The 20,190-nt window shown below is 40.2% G+C and overlaps 1 protein-coding gene across 5 annotated transcripts in view; it reads left to right on the top strand.

Annotated features, from left to right (window-relative positions):
• The window catches only part of DENND2B (DENN domain containing 2B), a 206,380-nt gene that overhangs the window by 133,232 nt on the left and 52,958 nt on the right, over positions 1-20,190 (top strand). For all 5 annotated transcript variants that reach the window (XM_086747947.1, XM_086747948.1, XM_086747944.1 and 2 more), the window contains 4 exons: positions 1,283-1,419; positions 14,003-14,151; positions 16,873-17,088; positions 19,924-20,020. In XM_086747947.1, the coding sequence (XP_086604073.1) occupies positions 1,283-1,419; positions 14,003-14,151; positions 16,873-17,088; positions 19,924-20,020 (599 nt within the window). The remainder of the gene's footprint in view (positions 1-1,282; positions 1,420-14,002; positions 14,152-16,872; positions 17,089-19,923; positions 20,021-20,190) is intronic.

The raw sequence follows: 20,190 nt of genomic DNA, 5'->3' as shown, positions 1-20,190 counted from the left end.
GATTAGGGAAAGGAGAGGGGCTCCTAAGCCTGCCCCAGACCTGTAAGTCTGCTCCAGTAGACAAATAGGAAATGCTCTTGTCAAACGCAGTGTCTGTATGACAGTCACTCTATTGCCCATAGGGACGCTCTTCAGCCAATTAACAGGCTGAAGAATCTCATGAGATTCTGCCACTCCCATATGGATATGCTGTCCACATATGTTTCACTCCAGCTGGGGAGAAGAGGAAAGGGGGTTGATGGCAGGATGATTTACTGTTAATTTAGTCTGGATATCAGACTAATCGGAGTGAAGTATGGGCATCAGTACAGTCTCTGCGGGCCTTACATCACCCCAACTTGAGCCCATTTTCACACCATTTCATCCTCAGCACTAAATCAATCAAATGAATGCTAGCCCCTGTACAGCTGGTAATGCAAACCATGCACCTCCCACCTTCAGTGTAGATGTTGCCTTAGAGAACAAGTGCTGGGCAAACTGGAGACTGGGGAGGCTTTGGGGCTCCTCTTCACCCAGAGCTGCTCAGCAGCACCAGGACAGGTGAGGGTGAGAGGTGGTGAATTGCCTCTCCTTCAAGTACCTGGGTGAGAGACAGATTGTGGGGGTTCGTCTGACCCAGCTGCCCCTCACCTCCTGCCAGAAAGCCTGAACCTTCAGGTCCCCAGCCATCAACCTGGGTTGCTTGTCTGCCCCAGAAAGCCTTATTTTCTTCCATGCTTTGGTCATTTGCTGCCAGTGCTGGATGCAGGGTGTGCAAGAGAAATGGGTGCCTTTCGAATGCCTTTGGCATTTGTACACTGACCTTTATGTAGGAACGTATCCGGAGGTTCAAGACATGTGAGTGTTTTCAAACTAAGGGCTATGTCTCCCAGAGTTACTGGTAGAGGAACGCTTTCCAGAGAAATGTCTGTCTTGAGGAGAGAGGGCTACATATTTCTGGGCCCCTGATAAGAGCAAAGCTCAAAGAGTATGCTGCTAACTTACTCTGTAACATTTGAAAAATATCACGTACTGTCTTGGTATTTTCTCCCTGTCCGCATGACGTGGCTAACAGTACTTCCAACCTCATAACAGTACCACAGGTTGCTATACTAAAGACTTCTGTGAGCACAGGACTTGGGGTCCTCTAAAAATTATTCCTTAATCATGATGTATGTTTGTTTTTTAATTTTTTTTGTTTTGTTGGTCATTTTATATATATTTCTTAGCAAACAAATGCTCAGCTAAATGTTTGAGTCATTTTACATTCTAGTTACTAATTACTTATTGTTTTAAACTTTAGAAAATCCTTTGAGTTTGAGGACGCGTCAAGTCTGCAATCCCTGTACCATTCCTCCCCAACTGAAAATGGGACTGAGAGCCAGCATAAATTTGGATCCAAGAGCACTTTAGAAGAAAATGCCTATGAAGACATTGTAGGTAAGAACCTGTTGCAGTACATGAACTCACAATGGGATGTTGAGCAGTTGTGTGCAGGCTATGTATTGTTAAATGCATACCCTGCTGTCAGTAAAGACAGATTAAGTAGAGGGCAAATGGGTTTGATGCATCACTGCAAACATAACTCTCAGTTTGTATGCAAGTAGTCTTGATTCCTTTGGATTTCATTGTTTGATATTGGAAACAGACTATTTGGTCAGCTTTTTGCCATGCTTTTCAAGAACCAGATCATTATTTTTATCAAGGCCTTGGCTTGAAGCCTTGAGTGGTGTAAAAATGTAAAGAGCTGAACATAGTGTTTAGAGCTGAGATAGTGTTTACAGAATTATCCACTAGCAAGACTAACCATACAGGCCTTGTGTGGTCAGCCTGACCTTTTCAGGACTCCTGAGTAGACTGCCCCAAAGCAGTTGTTTGTAGCACCGTTCCTGGTCTCCACTATGTCCTAGTTGCTGTCTAAAGAAAAATTAATTTCCTTTAGCTATAGAGTCATCAGGAATGCACAACAGAAACACTGTTTTGATTATGCTTCACAAGAAAAACATGTTTCTTTTGCTTTTAGAAGGAAATATATGGCCTATGCATACATTCTTTTAACATCAAAAAACTTGTTATAATTACCGAAAATTGGGCAAGCCTTCAGAGCACAGATTTTCCACACAAGTGATGAGTATCTGCATTGTTTTTAACTGTTTCAGTGTTGTATTATTACAACAGATACAAAGGGTACTTCATTTTACTTTGGACAATGAATCTTTATCTACTGAAAACTAGAGGGCTACCAAGATAGTTGAGAGCCTTAGAGCACATGTGCTTTAAAGAGACACTGACAAGCTGGACTTGTTTAGTCTGGTGAAAAGAAGAAGCAGAGGCACTCTAATACTGCTTACAAATGTTTGAAGGGCAAACAAAAAAAATAGCACAAAACTCTTCTTGGTCATATCAGTGGATACAGCAAGGAACAGTGTCCACAAATTTCATTTTAAGGTGCTTTGTGCTTGTATCCAAGTTTTTTATCTGACTTGTTAGCCTCAGTGAAAACAGGAATTCTCTCTTTCAATTTTCACCTGTAATCTTCGTCTATACCATTAAAAAAGATGCTTTCAGAACACAAAAAACTGCTGCTCTTCAGTGTCTGTTAATAAAAATGAGAGCTTATGTAAATACTAAAAAGTTGGGTTTTTTTTCTGTGGAGAGTGTACTTACATGATCATTAGTAGTCTCTGTGAACAGTTAGACCACTGTGCAGTTCGCATATGAAAATGTATTGTGTGCTAATTACAGCGCTTAGTTTTGCTCAGGACCTGTCAACATGCTGCCAGATGTTAGGTGGTAATACTTCTTTTCCTTGCTTTGGTTTGTTAAATATCAAAATAAAATGTACAGGACTGGCAAGAAGCTTTCTTCAAATGAGAAGAAATCAGTAAAACATCGTAATAGTCTCTTCCAACTCATGGGAACTATAAGCTAGCTCTCTGTAGATTATAATTTGGACAGTGAGAAGAGAATGCAAAATTTCAGATCTGTGGACCAACACAGAACTTCATTGTTTTGTGCTGCTTTTTAACAACCTCTTTCCAAAGCACTTCATTCAATATGGACAGGGTGGGGAGAAATACCAAATCAGTGTAATTCTTATAAACTGTCAAGAGTGATTAAAGACAAGCCAAGTGGTTTTATCTCCAGCTTTAAAGAAACTATCATAGTTTTGTGTATTACATCTGCATCATTTATACCAGTAGTACTAGACCTCAGTCTCTAAGTAGCACTTTTGTACTCATGCAAACCAGGTGTCTGTAAGAGTGAGTTTATTTTATAGATTTACATCTGCTTCAAAGCTATAGAGGACTCTGTCACTGATGCTTCACTGATATCTTCTAAAAAGCATATTTAATGTTAGATATCTACAAGATGCTGTGTAGGGTACTGGGTACTGTCACTTAGACTAGTATAATGATCAAAATACAGCCTCTAAGCATGAGAGCACTAGAGTAATTGGTTTTGGAGTTACTACATGACCTCCTCATCTCATGCATATGCACACTAAAGCTTTGCCTTTCTCCTTACATGGTTTCCTTTTTTAGTGACCAGGATATTGATGAACTGCTATGGTTAGTTTATGTTATTTTGAGAGCAGACATTAAAAAAATAATTAAAGGTACATTAAAACAAAAAAAAATGATTGTGCTTTGAAATCCAGTGACATTGTAAAGTAGATATTTTGTTTACTTTTGTAATATTTTTGTACACTTTAATAGATGAAATATCTGCATGTTAAGTTCAAGACAGATTTTGGATTGGAACATAATGATCCATTCTGCATTAATTAAGAAGCAGTTGTATAAAGGGATGCACATTCTTAATTTTAATCAGAGCTGTATTCCATGTGCAAGGAACCATGTGAACTTCACTCATCTTCTGTACTAGCACTCACAGAAATGTGGCAGTCATAGTAAACTTAACATTGTTCTGCTTCTTGTGGTTTTGAATGAGTCTTTAATCAGATCAAAATTGATGTGGCTTTATGAATCCAGTTGGGGAAACCATGCTTGGCTTTGTGCGAATTCAATAAACCGTCACAGTATTAAGATGTCTGAGGCGGTTGCTTCTACTGTATTTGTGGACAACAGTATTTCCTGTCATATGTACCATATAGTTTTAGTTTTCCAGTCTGTTCCCCTAAATGCAGCTGAGATATTTGAATATTGTTATTTAACCTCTAGTGTCTCTGAGGCATTATTCACCTGATATCTAGAAGAAAGCACTTGTTACCATCACCAAAAAAAAGTTGAATGAGTAAAGTGAAGGCAAGGTTAAGGGCACATTAAATTTAACTAGAGAAAATCTAGTAAAACACTGTAAATTATGGTTTGTCAGAGAAATTGCGCTCACAATTCAGGAATTAAATACAGTGGAAGAAATCTTTGACAAGGCAAGCTTTCTTACTCTGTAACTCCTGAGAGTGCTGGACACAGTAGAACAGGTGGAGATTTCCTCTAAGAGGATGCTACATAGATGTGTAGGAGACCCATTGCTCAGCTGGGCTGCGCATGTTGCATGGTAGATTGAGAATGCTTAATTTGATGTTGCACAACTCCATTTACCCTGTCAAAGCAAGAGCCATTTGCTCTTGTAGCTGCCTGGCCCTCATTTAAAACATTTTTTGCCCAAGAAGAATGAAAGTGATTAAAATGCTTTTCCTCCCTGAAGATCTATGACTATCAGGGTTTTTTTTTGCTTCTCTGCTGTTTTTGAAGTCATAGGTGGACTATGCAGCACTTAGCCCAGATGCGTGTGTATCAGATTATTTGTCTTCTAAAGAGTTTAGTCTTTTACTGGTGCAATAAGAAAAGCAGTTTGTATAAGAATGAGTTTATTTCAGACACATACATTAGAGCAGAGAAGTCTTGCCCCAGTAAGGTTCCTGTTCTGTCTGACTGGCCCACATGCAAGACTGGTGCCTGCTCACTAAATTGCAGTGGTCCAAAGCACTCTTAGATCTCTGTTAACTAACATGAAAGACAACTCTAATGAATTAACCTCTTTTACAGTCCCCAACTGGGATTGGACTGTACTTTTTTTTGGGGATAAGACTGACTTGACTTTGTGGCTGGAGCTCTTTTGAGTGCTCACAGTGCTGGGTTGCAGTGGACAAGCTCGTGCTCTTTCTGGCTTGGCCACATGCATTGGCATGTGCCCAGCAGTTTGGGATGACATTAACTCTTCCTCCATATTGGTTGACAGGCTTCCTGATAGGCCTTTTCCCAGTGCATGGATCTTCTGAAATTGCTCCAGGGGTGAAATTGATCTTTTAATTTATTCCTCTCCATGAAATTCCTGTGAGGAGGAACATAAGCGTCTACTGCTGCCTGGGGAAGTTTTGGTGTTTCACTGGCAGCAGAGTCCCTAGGAGAACAAAGTCTGGGGACACCAGCATATGCCTGGTCTATGCAAGAGGTTAGGTGGCATGCCAAAGCCATGATAGGTATCAGGGCCAAAACTTGTTAGACCCACTTGGTGGCAGGTCCCAGTGCTGTGTAGATCACTAGGTTGTGTGTCTCTTCTCTAACCTTGTGGTTGATAAAGTCAGCAGCATGGGGCTCCTCGGTTCATGAAATGCAAATGGTTTTTCAATTGACATTATAGGATATACTGTGGAAGATGGAGTCCATCAAATATGCACTGGCTGAGGAAATGCTCCTCTCAAGGAGACTTCAGCAGCTGGAATGCTGAACCTGGGCAGACGAATTAGATAACCTGGCCAAGAGAAGGATAGTCAAAAGTGTTCAGGCAACTGGCACAAATTCCTGTGAAAAAAATCTTTCATCCAGGCAATGCCAGAGTTATTATGCAAAGTTAAAAGTTGAAATGTTTTTATCTTAAAGCTGGGATTCAGCAGTTGAGTTCTGGTTCTAAAAGAGCACAGGCCTTTGGATCTAAGGTGTTGATATTGTCCATGGTGGTGGAGGCCAGCTTGAAAGCTTGCCTTGGAACTCAGTTCCGTCTTCTCCTCAGTTCTCCGTATCTCCACATCACAGTTTTTCTGTGGTCCACTGAGGAGACTAGAGTCAGTCACACATTCTTCATGGGGATACAGAGTTCTTCCCAGCTGAGAAATAAGTGTTCAGAGGCAGAGCTTAGTTTCAGACCCATCTCAGTTGTATTTATGTTTGTTGAAAAGTGATTGATGAAGCTGGTCAGAGTGCTCTGGAGCCTGTGAAGCTCTTAGTCAGCAAAGTCAGATTGTTTCAGGCCGACTTTATATAAAAGGTGATAGTTAAATTGTGTGCGAAGTCTGTCTGGAAGGGGAAAAGCCAGAAAAGTAGGCAAACAGCAGAACTTGAGACAGTTGCAGGAGAAGCAGCTGCTGACAGTTACTGTATCTTTGACACTAGAGCTGAAGCAGTCTAGAAAGTAAAGCAACGTCTCAGAAACAGTGCTGTGGGATCTCTAAAACCAACATGAATTTCTGAATGAGATCTTGCTGGTGGGCTCTGGTTGGGATTGTCCTGCAATCCATGGTCCCAAGGGCAACTGGACCTCCTGGGGATGGTTTCTTATGCACCCTTCTGCTCTCTAGACCTATTCAGTGTCACGTTTAGGAGATTTTGAGCCCTTTCAATAGCTGAATACTTCTCTTGACAAATATTTTTTGCACCTTAAGAGGAGTTAGACTGATGATAACAACTTAATCACTGTGCTTCTGAAGGTATATAATTGAACCTTGTTACAAAGGTTCACTGAAAAGTGAAAGTCTAGTTATACACAATTGTTCAGCTGTGTTCCTCTCAGTTTGGGGAGAATCAGCTTCTGGTTTACTTCTGCACTGTAAAAGGACAACTAGCTCTAGGTTTGCATGGGCCCTTTTCACAGTCAGAGTTGGGTGAGAAATAAATCATTGTAAAGCCCCAAACCAGTCAGATTGGTAACAGACCTAGAAAAGTTTTTGGGGTTTTTTTTGTTGTTTGTTTGGTTTTTTTGTTTCTTTTTTTTTTTTAAATCGTATCCACATAATTCTTGTATACAGGTTTCAGGTAATCACTCAAGGAGAAAAATGTCCTTCTTTTGGTGTAGCCATCTTTCCTTGAAATTAGTGAGGGCCAGGTTTGTTGTACTTGAGTAATTACCGTCTTTTCCAGAGAGATAAGAACAGATGAATCTGGGTCTCTGAGCTATTTCCCAGCACATCAGAACTCATAAGAGAGAGGAGATGGAGCAATATGTCTCAAATCAGAATTATTAAGGGTAGTGTCAGGGCAGCCTAACCCAGGTGGGTGCATGAGCAGTTAAAATAAGCAGGTGTAGACCTACAAGCAAGTTCCTAAGCGTGGCTTAACCTTCCCTGTGGAGTCCAGAACAGCGTGTCACTCCCTTTATCCCTCCTGGTAAAGCACCTCATCTCTTCTAAGATGATTAGGTGTTTTGAATTCTGTTGTAAATTGGACATAGTGCATGTCATGTAACAAATGGAATGATTTAGCTGTTTTACTGAATCCTCCATTGTTTGTGCCAAGAATTGCAGAAATGGTGACTAAAGTCCAGTGGGAAGATGCTCCAGTTTTACATTGCTTTCAAATTATAACATTTGCAAAGTTCTCCCAGTAAATGGGGAAAACATTAGAAAGACAGCGAGCTAATCTTTCCAGTAAAATCCCATAATCATATGCCACATTATTGCCTGTCGTTCTTTTGTACCACATTATCGTCTGTGATATTATTATCTCACATCAAAAGGCTTGTACAAATCTGGGAGAAACTGGAATTGCTGGGCTGCGGTGAAGCTGAAGCAAACTTGGAGAAATTGCACCTCTGTCGGCAGTGCTGTCTTAGTTGCTTCTCTGAAAATATTTTGGGTTTTTAGTCAGACCATTACCACGAGGTGTCTGGATAGTTGTTAGTTAAAGACAGAGCTAGGATTGACACAAACTGCAGGCAGTCATCAGGGAAATGTATGTCCCTGTCTTCTTCCACACCCCTAGTCTGCCTCTCATGGTCTAAAAAGCATGTGAGTTTTTGGAAAGTGTAGTAATGGCGATTTTAATAATAAATAGTCTAGGGCAATGGCAGCCAGAGCATATTAAATCAAACAGTATCCATATGGGTCTGTCAAAGAAAGGCCAAATACTCTAGCTGTCTGATCCTATTGATGATCAGCCTGCTGCTTTGTTGCTACATTAGGATACATGGATTTTGGTTACTTTTAATAATCAACTCATGCTTTATTTAGATCCCCATTTTTCTCTGTGGAGTCTCTCACAGCTACGCCATCCACTACAGTGTCTTCTGACAGCCTCTGTCAGCTTTATTGTCTGGTTTTCTAGCCAATGCTGCAGGTTAGTAAAGCAGAGAGTAAAATGACGATGAGGCTGCTTGCCCAAATCCTAGTTTAAAGTCAGAGAGACTGTGTTGAATTCAGCAGGGTTGAACCTCTGTGAAGTGCAAGCAGTTTAGGCATGCTGATGCTGTAATGTGCTAACAGTTGTTCATCAGATGTTTTTCTTTCACATGATTTTGGACTGAGTATTAAATGGATGATTTAGCGGGGTGAAATTTCTTATTAATTTTTCAGCCATACTTGTTCCTCTCTATCTAATGCTTCATTATGGTGGCAGGGAGCTGAAAATATCTACATTGTTTCTTCTGCTTATTGCACAGCAAAGCAAAACTGAAGTTTAGAAAGCACAGGCTGTTGCCTACAAACTCCATGGACCAGGGTTCAAAAGGCCAATTGCGTTTTAGACTTGTCACTCTGCACATTACAGATGCTCTACTACTTTTCTGAGAAGATTGTACTGAGCTGATACCCTAGGTGGTAGGATTACAAGCAAGTAATAGTCTGTAACTTAGTTCAGAAATAGCTTTTCAAAGCAGCTATAATGTGTCTTAGCTGTAATTTGATATTAAAATAGTTCTTCTTTCTACAGATTTCTGGAGAAAATTCCTCAGCTGAGATGCACAGTTGCAGCATCTTTGATGTTGAAAGAGCTTATCTATGTACTAAAGATCTAAGCTCAGATACTTTATAAGACTGTGGAGATTTTGTGGTTTTCATCCATTTGATCTGAATATGCTTATAAACATCCCATGGCTGAGTTTTCCTCTGGCACTGGCAGTGTGAATCTGCATTTGTGTAGTTTTATGGATAAAAAAAATCTATACACGGAATGTACCCGGATTCCCAGCATTGAGCAGTTCTTTGGATTTAAGTGCCCAAAGATGCTGGGGAGCTGTAAGTCTGCACAGCACATGAATCCTGTGCTGTTCCCTCATGCAGTGCTTGCACTCAGAAATTTATTCCCATTGCTTCCTCTTCAACACCCCAAAAAAGCAGGATTCCCCAACCACCTTTCTCTAGTTGCTTCTTCCTTGCCTAGTTGTATGTTATCTTTATCTTCTGCAAGAGTTTGTGTGAATTATGTGTGTGTGAGCTGGATGAACTGGGCTATATATACAACTGAACAGAGGTCACAGGCAGAGGGCAAAAAAAGTTAGTTCAAGAACATGTAGGTGCCATCAGTGGGATTATGTGTGGAAAGGAGTTAATGTTGCACGTTGTATCTGTTGTTACAGAAACACCTCAAAAGATTCAGGGGACAGGTGCCGCAAGCATCCGAGGTTCTTACAGATTGCTCACTTGAGTATTTCTAATTGTCTGTTATACAGTCCCGATTCTGTCTATCCGTGCCTCTTTTCCTGCCATTTATTGCCCCAATTTCCAGCTCCTTGCCTCTGGAGGTATGTGCTGCTTTTTGCCAAGTCTCTCCTAGGGTGGATGCTGAAACTTTCATCTCCCAGTTCATGATAATGTAACAGACGTTAATTGTCCTATATTTTGTGCACATGCTGTAGTACGTAAGAAATATACACTTTGTCATTTGTGAGTTGCTAAATCTAACTCATCCATACAGCTCTGGGCTTTCTGTGTAGCCAGTAGAGAGGGCAGTAGGCTCCTAGCTTGGGCATTCAGCATCACTCTCTGGATGTCTCCTCTGTGAGCACTGGCTCCTAATTTAGGCACCCATTACAGCAAAACAGACTCAACTCGGGGAAAACTATTTATTTATTATTAAAACCAAAGCAGCATAATGAGAAAGAGAACAAAGGATCTATGCCCCACCCCTCCCTCTTCCTGGGCTTAACTTTATTTTCAAATATCTCTACCTCCTTCACCCTGCGAGCCGCACAGGAGGGAATAGGGAATGGAGGTTATGGTCATAGAATCATAGAATCATAGGATGGTTAGGGTTAGAAGGGACCTTCAAAGGTCATCTAGTCCAACCCCCCTGCAAGGAGCAGGGACATCCCCGACTAGATCAGGTTGCTCAGAGCCTCATCCAACCTGGCCAGGTTGGATGGGATTTCCAGGGATGGGGCATCATCCACCTCTCTGGGCAACCCGTTCCACTGTTCTACAACCCTCATTGTAAAAATTTTTTTCCTAATATCCAATCTAAATCTGCCTCCCTCTATTTTAAAACCATTACCCCTCGTCCTATCACAACACGCCCTCCTGAATAGTCTCTCCCCATCTTTTTTGTAGGCCCCTTTCAGGTACTGGAAGACCGCTATCAGGTCTCCCCGGAGCCTCCTCTTCTCCAGGCTGAACAGCCTCAACTCTATCAGCCTGTCCTCAGAGGAGAGGTGCTCCAGCCCTCTTATCATCTTTGTGGCCCTCCTCTAGACCCTCTCCAGCTGGTCCATATCCTTCTTATGTTGGGGCTCCAGAACTGGACACAGTACTGGTCAGTTCATCACATGTCGCTTTATGCCACACTCCTTCCTCCTTGGGGGAAGAACTCCTCACATTCCTCCCCTGCTGCAGTGTGTGCTACAGTCTTTCATGAATTGCTCCAGAACAGGTCGTTTTTCCATGGAGTGCAGCCCCTCAGGAATCGGCTGCCCCAGCGCAGGCCCTCCGTGGGCCACAGCCTCTTTCAGGCATCCGCCTGCCCTGGTGTGGGGTCATCCACGGGCTGCAGGTGGATCTCTGTTCTTCCATGGGCCTCCATGGGCTGCAGGGGGACAGTCAGCCTAACCATGGGCTGCACCACGGGCTGCAGGGGAATCTTGGCCAGGAGCAGCATTACTCCTCTCCCTCCTTCTTCACTGACCTTGGCATCTGCAGCCATTCCTCTCACAAGAAATTCTTCAAAATCAGCCTCAGGCAGACGCTTCTCAGGTTCTCTTTACATCTCCTCTCTTCTTACAGCTGGGCTGGGCTGAATTGGGCCCAGACAGCTGCCTGGCAGGAGGTGAGAGGGTGAGGGCCACAAGACCCACAAGGCTCACGCCTCACCCTTTCTGGCCCCAACTTCTGCTTCTTCATATCTTCTTCATTTTTTAAAAATTATTTTTCCTCTTCATTAAATACATTATCACAGAGGCATTATCAAGGAACATTCTGCTACCAATTGGCTTGGCCCTGGCCAGCAGTGGGTCCGCCCTAGCCCTGGCCGAGTCCACTGGACAAAGGGGAACAACTCATAGATCCTTGCAGAAGCTGCCACTGTAGCCCCCACTACTAAACAAAACCAACACACCTCCACATCACACTGAAGAGGAATTTGGCCCAGGCTTTCTTTTGGTAGAGAATCTGAGTCAGAAAAGCAGCCTCTGCTTATGGTTCCTTACTCTTCTCTCTCCTCTTATCCAAGACTTCACTGGGCCTGTTTCTATACTTAATATTTTAGGTCAACATTAGTAATGTTGAGTTTAACTGGGTTCAGACAAGTCTGTTTTACATTGTGTCTTGGAAAGAGAATCACCCTAAAGCTTTTAAATGCTTTACATTTTAAAAAAGGTTTATTTTCAGCTGATAGGGTTGTTTCTTCTCAGGAGTTTGGATACTATGCAGACTTATGTAATAACATTTGTTTTCACAAGGAAGCAATATTTAAGCACTGTCTAATATAGCTGGGTATTTTGAAATATGTTAATCCCTTCTAAAATGCTTGCTTGACCTATACTTGACTTGGGCTTACAAGAAATTTTATTATGCTAGTACAGTCCAATTAGCTGTGAGTAAGTAACAGTATTTTGCAAAGTTGACTATTGTTGTTATGATTATCATATCTAGAGCTCTAGAGTTTACAAGTAACAGAATTAGTATGCAATATCTATTTATTTTTCTTCCTGTAGAAGGAATCAATCAATTCTGTAGTTGTCCCACAACGTTTGTAGCTTTAAAATTTTGTAGGAATATTTGTTGCTTAAGATTTATCCTGTTCATTACATTAATCAAAAAGTCTTTCTTCTAAGTACTCCATGCACCTGAAGGTGTTCTTTCCATGTGGCGTGCAGATTGACTATGATGATAGTGCAGCCTCTAGAATCAGATTCCCTCTGGAGGAAATAATAAGCTGTGATTGCCAATTCAAACATTCTTCAAGAGCAGCAGTTATTCAGGCTTCTAATTAAAACAAAGATAAAACATTCACTCTTGTGCTTATGTTTAGCTAGCAATCTTAGTATGATACACAACTGAAGCAAAACGGTGTTTTTACTTGTATTGTGAATTTTGAACTTATAAGCAAAAAGCTCTTATCGTTATAATTGATGAATTAAGCAGTCTTACACTTCCAGGCTTAACAATAAAGTAGAAAGCACAAACTGCTTTTATTTTCTTTTGTACAGTGAGGAAGTGTAATATTCTGTCAAGAACAAAAAAAAAAAATGGTAGTAAAAAAACCTGGATATTAATCCAGGCCTTGCTCTGATTGAAGATACCTGTGTCTCAACTGTCATTTCTGTAAAAGTGGTGACTATTTTCTGTAACAGTGTGAATAATAAACCATGCTATAGCTTTCTGTCCTCAATTCTTAGTTGATACAGTGCGTAGTAAAATCTGAATTTCTTATATTTAATAGCTTGTATTGCAATCTATATTGTACTAAAACCATGAGGTTTAGAGTCACCTTTAGATATAAAACCAAAAGCAAGTTGGTTCAAAAGCTGTGAACTTCCAACATGTTTCAAGTTTCTGCAAATTCAAGTCTCAAATTTGAGTAGATCACTTTTTTTGAGATTATTTTCTGTGTAAGATGATTGGAAAACAGGAAGGACTCTGTATTTGAAAAACCTGAAGTTCTAAACCAGTTGCTGATTATGAACTGTTCGAAGAAATGGATATAAAACATTCGTTTTACTAATGGTACTCATTCATCGTAATGCTTCTTAGTTTGGTGAGAGATTTAGTGAGTTCAGAAGTTTTGAGAAGATGGTGGGTTATTCCACTGGTCCTTTGGCTTCTGAAGGGTATTGGATCTCACTTAAATCTGAACTATAAATTCTGGTTCAGGTTTTCAAATGCTAAAAATTCAAAGATTGCAGTCTACTTTTGATGTATTTTTAATTTATGTCATATTTAGTGATTAATTGTTCAAGCCTCTATATATTACTTGCAGGATGAATTTCCCTCTGGGAGAAATTAATTTTACGTAAATTGAAATTAAGAGCTGCTTAACTAGAAGGCATGATATATTTTAAAGAACACTTTGAGGATGCAGTATGGTTGGGGAAGCAATTCTTCCCTCATCTATTATATTTTCCAGTCTTCTCTCTTGGGATTGCTGAGCTGAAGTGTTTATTCATTCTTTGCCTTCTTTCAGGGGAAGAGAAAAATCAAGGTAGCATCAAATAAAAGTTGTCTTATCATGTGTAAGGGTGGTATGTTGAGAACAGTTATTTATTGCTATTCATTTCACCCTGTGAGTGGCTGCTATAGGTTTATAAAATCTACTGCTACACTTCAAAGTAGTTCTATGCCTTAGCTTTTATATATATCAATAAATTTTACACAGCTGCAGATGCTCAGAAGCACATCTTTGCATTTTATTAAAAAAAAAAGCAGTAAAAAAAAAACTCAAAGAAACTTGTCAACTTCATAGCCAAGTTCTCCTCCAAATACTTCCAGCTGCAGCTAGAGGGATGAGTCATGCTGAAAGCTGAGCAGCTTTTCTAAGAGCCTTTCACTTGGTTCACATGATTTTTTTTTTTAACTTTACATTCCTGTCTGTTTTTCTTTTCTTAAAAAAAAAAAAAAAAAAAACTCAAAAACGTGAAGGCGAGTCACCCAAGGAAAACCCATATGAGGATGTGGACCTGAAAGGCCGTCACACAGGCCGAAAATCCCATCAGCTCTCTGAGAATTCCCTAGATTCTTTGCACAGGATGTGGACGCCGCAGGACAGGAAATACACATCACCCCCCCAGGTAATACTGTGACAATGCCATTCTTTCTGTGCTTGAACCTTATTTAAAACTTTTGCAAGAAAATCAACCATGGCATAGGAGGAAGAGCAGCGAAACCAAATGACCAGAGGGTATCTGGAAAAAGAGTGTGATCAAATGAATAAATCGTTGCTGGGAACGCTCTTGGCAGCTGTAGCTCAGCTTCTCAGTGCTGTGGTGCAGAAGCTGATGGCTCTTTGTGCTGGCTATGGCCTTACTACAGAGTTTAAGCAGAATCCTTCCACTGGTTGGTTGTGAGTGAATCTGACCCTAAATTATTTGTATCGCTGCACCTCTTTGTGAATTGCTTCCGCATTTCCTGCCGGGCTCTGAGTAAGGACAGGAAGGAAAAAGTCAGCTGCTTAATCTTGCCCATGTTTTGATACATGAGGCCTATTGTGACTTTGCTTATGTGAGTATATATAATGTGGTATGTTTTATTGTAAAATGGAGAAGGCCAAATATGCCCCCTCAATAAATAAGTTAATAAAAAAATAGTCAGAAAACCTGAGTGTCTGCATTTAACAAGGCTATATAAGTTGTATTAACAGCATAAAGTAAAAGACAAGGAACTCTGCAGACGTTCAATTTTGTGGTGAATTTTCCAAAGCAGTCTGGTTTTTGTTAATGCTATGAAATGCCAGGTTGCTTTGTTGTTTATGGGATCATTGTGTTTATAAGAAAAAAAAATAGATTTAATAATCTACTTAATTTTAAGATACAAAATGCCTTTTAAAGGAACTTTGGTTTGCACTGAATCAACAGAAAATTTGCAGTTGAACAAAAGGTCACAACAATTTCATTTTTGTCTTGTAAAGAGACTTAGAATATAGTGAATATATTTTCTTTCACTTATGTGCATATAAGCAGCACTGTCCAAGAGACAAAAAAGTATCACCAGGATTCTTAGTATGAGAAGTATCACCAGGATTCTAGTATGCACCTAGCACATCATTTGTAAAACAAGAGTGTTTTCAGCAAAGCTACTGAAAAGGAAACAAGTGGAAAGTAGTAATCAGACAGAGTAAGGAGAAAAAGAAACTGCAGTCGCAAAGATAACCTCACAGTGAGAGACATACTAGGCATAACAATTATTTTTGGCTGTGTATGTGTTAACAGGAATTGTGTGGCATTTAGAGGATCCAACAGGGTGTACAATTAGCGTAGGAACCTTATAGGTCCATAGTACGATACTGTCCGCTGTTCTCTGTTTTACACAGGGCGATCAAAAATATACTGATTAAAATTACTTCTGCAAAGTTGCTCAGTAAATAAGTAGTCTCTGGTATCTTTGCAACAGGGCTATCTTTATTCTGGTAGTTTCTTTTTGAAATACTGCCAGGAGTTTCCTGCCAGAAGTCAGTCCTGCCATGATTGTGCTGTCATTGTGCTGCTATATAAAAAGAAGAGTTGCTAAGAGCAGGTCAGCTATGGGCCTGGGTAATTCTCCGATGACCAGAAATAGAAAAGTCTCAATTTCCTGAAGAATGGCAGCTTTAGCAATGATTTATCACCCAGTTTTTCCAGCAGAGCAACATAGCTGGATTAGCAATGTGACTTTTTAGTCATGGATGATGATAAACAAAATGGAAGAGATCAGAAGGTCAGCTGGCTTTCAGTAATCGTCTCCAAAAAGAATTCCTTTCATTATAGAGTGCTGCACATTTTCCTGGCGTGCTAACCTGTGATAAGCAGAGGCCTCAGTAACACTGGCTTGTGGTAGTTTTGAATCCCACTGTGTCTTCTCCTTTCCCATTCATTACCTTCAGTGTTTGAAGTAATCAGATATAAAAAGAATGTTTTATTGATGAAATTGTATTTGGATGCAAACTCCTCACATATAGAAACACCTATGCTTTATTCCAGATAGTATGGTGCTGTAATAGGTAAGACCTCCAAGTAGAACAAATAGGACATTTATTACTGCAGGTTTATAGCTGGTAATACTGCTCATAGAATATTAGCAAATGCCAATTGACAGCTGTTTGACATAAGAGCACTTTTTTTCTAGACATGAGGAAGAAGGCAGAGACCCAGCCTTGCCGGCCTACCAATTAACATTCCTGAGAGCCGGGCAGGGCTGCTCAAAGGACTGCTCCAAAAGACGCTCAGTTTTTTTAAAGACAGGTGCTACTTGGTGCTTAATCCTGTCAGTGAGATTTTCCCATCCCCCTGCAATGATAACAGTTTTGTGTTTTAAAGGGAATTCTTTGGGAATCCAGGACTAAGCTGTAACCTCACCTCTGCACATTAGCAGATCTTAAAACAGCTTAACAACCATGGAAATACAGCAAGCTTGATTTTCTACTTTCTTCCTCTAGGGTAGAAGAGCAACTTCAATGTATTGCTCTTGATTTTCAGTACTGCAGGTTAAAGAATCAGATCAGGCCCACTGTGTCAGTTCTGATGTCAGCCAAGCCTTTAAGTTAGGTTTGAAGGCTTATAGAATTGATGTGATGTGGGAGCATGGAAATGCACCAAAGCCAAAAATACTATTGTTTTATTTGAAGTCTTAGATATTGAAGTCTTAGATATTGACCCCCGTCTCTTTGTTTTGACCTTAAACCCTCTCTTCGCACATATCCTGCAGAGCAGTGGCTCATCTGATGTGATGTCCTTGTGTAGCCACCACTCACAAAGAGCTGCTTCTGCGCTAAGTGTTGCTGAGGAGGGGAAGAGCTCAAGCTGTTCTTGTTCCTGCAGCTACCTTCAAAGACAAGCAGCCAGTCTCTGCGCATTGGGAACTGGTCAGAAAGGAAGAGCCACCGCTTACCACGGCTGCCCAAGCGGCACAGCCACGATGACATGCTTCTGCTGGCTCAGCTTGGTATTCCCTCCTCCCCTTCCAGCCTCAATGAGGACAGCCTAAGTACCACAAGTGAGCTGCTATCTACACGGCGGGCCAGGAGGATCCCAAAGGTACTGTGGCAGGGTCATCAGGCTTATGCTGAGGATAGGTCACCTGTCTGCAAGAGCTTGCAAATTTCTATCCAGCCTTTAGCCATCACTGAAAGCTCTTTTTGTATCCTCGAGGAAAACTGAGATCAAAACAGAAACAGTAACTCTCTGAAGCCAAGGTATACTCTTCTTTTACATATGGCTGTACTGTGAAAATCCTTTCCCTAGAAGTGGGTAATTGCTCTGGTCCAAGAGTAGCAAACGTCTGATTGCCATTTTTGCACAGAGTTGATTTTAAGCCAGTTCTGTTTTCCACACTTTTATTTAAGCTCTGTGGAGCAGAGCTGTGTTGTGTACCTAACTTTTATGATTTTGAATGGGTGATGGTCAAACAATTATTATTTATAACATGCAGCAGCATCTGAAGTGCCTTTTTTCCCCCATCATTTGGTTACTGGTCTCAGGAAAATAACTGTTATTGGCCTAATATGTTTCCCTTTATTTACTTACAACCTACCCCATCCTGATAACTCAGTTGTGTTGATGGATTTGAAGTAAAAAATAATTTTCCATTTTTCAAGGAGTTTTTCAATTAAAAATGGGATGTGAAAAAATCCCAAGCCACCAAACAACAACAAAAAACTCCAACAAACCTATTCTAGTACAGTAGCAACAGAGAAGGGGATATATATTTATTTTTGGCTTGTAAACAAAGTTGATTTTTACTGTATATTCAGCTCTTTCCTTCTTAGAGAGCATATTTTAGAGAGTTCTTCTTAGAGAGCATATTTTAAAATACCTGGTTGTCAATACTGTGAGTAGAGAAATTCTACTGAAATTCTGTCTAAGCAGGAAAAAAAAAAAAAACAAACTAAAAGGAGGAAATTAATCCTACGTCCTTATTTTTACTTTCTTGGAATATACTATGTTACTGGACAAATGAGTATACATCTGTGAAGAAAGTTACAGAGTAACTTAGAGTAGCTTACTACTTGGTTTTGAGCAAGACTTGGAAAGTTTGGCTTGTAGTTTTGTACCAAACTTTTTTTTTTTTTTTTGTAAGGGACAGGCATTCTCCTTATATAAAATTATGTTTTCAGCATATGAATGTTCATAGTTTTGTCATAAATCTTGTGATAATTTCTATTTTTGACCACTCTAGCTCCTAGAATTACTGGAGAATCTCAGTTTTTTATTGAGAAAATGTTAGTTATTAGAAGGAAAAATTCAAACCTGAGAAACTCCTGTTCTGTACCACCTCTAGTGATGCTTTATGAAGAAATATCCAAATGCTTTAAACATCTGGGCTTTCCTCACCACAGTGCAGGTATTTTACTCCTGGTGAAGTAGCTCAAGCAGACAAAGTGCCAAGCAGCACAGCAAGGGGAGGGAAAAATCCCAGCAAGACCCCTCAATCCTGGTTCCTGATACCTTGTTTAGTGCTTACATATAGGGCTTTCTGGCTGGCGCATGTGCTGGAGCTGGACAGGATTTCATCCTGCCGGTTGTGCCATGGTACTATGCAGATTCCCAGTGGGCTGAGCCAGGCACATGGCTGCAAGCAGAGGAGTTCCAGCTGAGCCTTGCTGGTGGGTTGCACATAGCTCAGTCAGCATGTAGAAGCAAAATCCCTAATACTGCTTCAAATGGGAGTGAAAGTGAGGATTTTAACACTTCAAACTGGGGCAGACGCTCTTTTGGAGTTTTTGTTCCAGTCTGTGCTATTACTGACTCTTTTCTGTGTCTGTGGCAAATTACTTTCTCTCACTTAGTTAATTGCTCTCTGCAAGCTGAAGTAAAACAGCTTTTGCAAATTGTATTTTAGTTCTATGAGTAAAGCTGCCATGGAATTAAATATACTATTCCTGACTCATAAAAAAATTATGAAGATTAATTGCTACATATTTACAGCTCTCCATAAGTTATAATAGTCTGTTTAACTACAAATTCTTAGTAATCCCAACCTCTTGTTGAAGGCACTAACCACAAGTTATCTCATTACTATTTTTCATCATTTCGGATTTTTTTTTGGTAGACAGTTATTATCTACATTAGCCTTACTGAGAGAAGTCATAAAGATGATTACCAGAAGTTAAATTCTGGCTAGTGCTGGTTAAAGCCAGAACAGGAAGCTAACTTCAAAATACTTTTATAGATAAGGATAAGATTGGAGAAAGCAGATACAGCACCTCGGAAGTAAGGTAAGTACAGCACGAGTTGAAAAGGGGAGGGAGGAGAAGTCCATATGGGCCAGATCCTCAGCTGATATGATATAGCTTCAAAGCAGCTGGTTCATTCTGTACCTGGAAAGGCTTTGAAAGGTTTGGGACATCTCCTGTGCTAATTTGAAGACAATAAAATGTCACATCAGAGAGTTGCTAACACACATTATTCATATATTTAAAATAACATTATGATTGTAAGGTCCATGAGAGTTTGGCAAAGTTGGATATGGCTAATGGATCACTGTTACTTAGATAATGCAAGTGAAGACAGAAGCAATAGCATAGAGAGAGAGGAATGAGATGGTAGATGATAACAGCTACCTTTGAATCCTCGGGTTCATTGTGCTTTTATTGCAAATGTCTACAAGATTTTTGAAAATGAGATTTAGATTTCTGAGTTATTAATTGGCTTTTTTTAACAAGGTAAAGGAGTGAGATTCAAAACAAATGATTCAAACAAATGGGATTCAAAATAAGAGAGATAAGAAATGTACTTTGAAACAGTAAAGGCTTTGGGAGGTTCAGCTGGCCTATTGTCTGTGGTCAAATTCTTTGTTTGGACAGATTAATTAAAAGTCTCCTGGCAGAAAAGTTTTTGACCTTACTGATTTCTCATTTTCTTATTTTGCAGCTTGTCCAAAGAATCAATTCCATCTACAGTGCAAAAAGAGGAAAAAAACGACTGAAGAAACTTTCTATGTCCAATATTGAGACAGCATCTCTACAAGGTATAACACAACCATCATTGTTCAGTGAATCTGTTTGAATGTTACTGGATTGACAGATTCCCTTCTTTCCTCCACACCTACCCTGGGCTCTACTTTGTTTAGAACTTTCTTCTATGAACAATGATAACTTTCTGTCTGCAAGAGGAGAAAATGTGGATGAGCTAAAAATA

This window comes from Chlamydotis macqueenii, chromosome 5 (genome assembly GCF_036417535.1).
Source record: "Chlamydotis macqueenii isolate bChlMac1 chromosome 5, bChlMac1.mat, whole genome shotgun sequence".
NCBI lineage: Eukaryota > Metazoa > Chordata > Aves > Otidiformes > Otididae > Chlamydotis > Chlamydotis macqueenii.
Note: the sequence above shows the minus strand (reverse complement) of the source record. Positions and strands in the feature narration are given on the sequence as shown.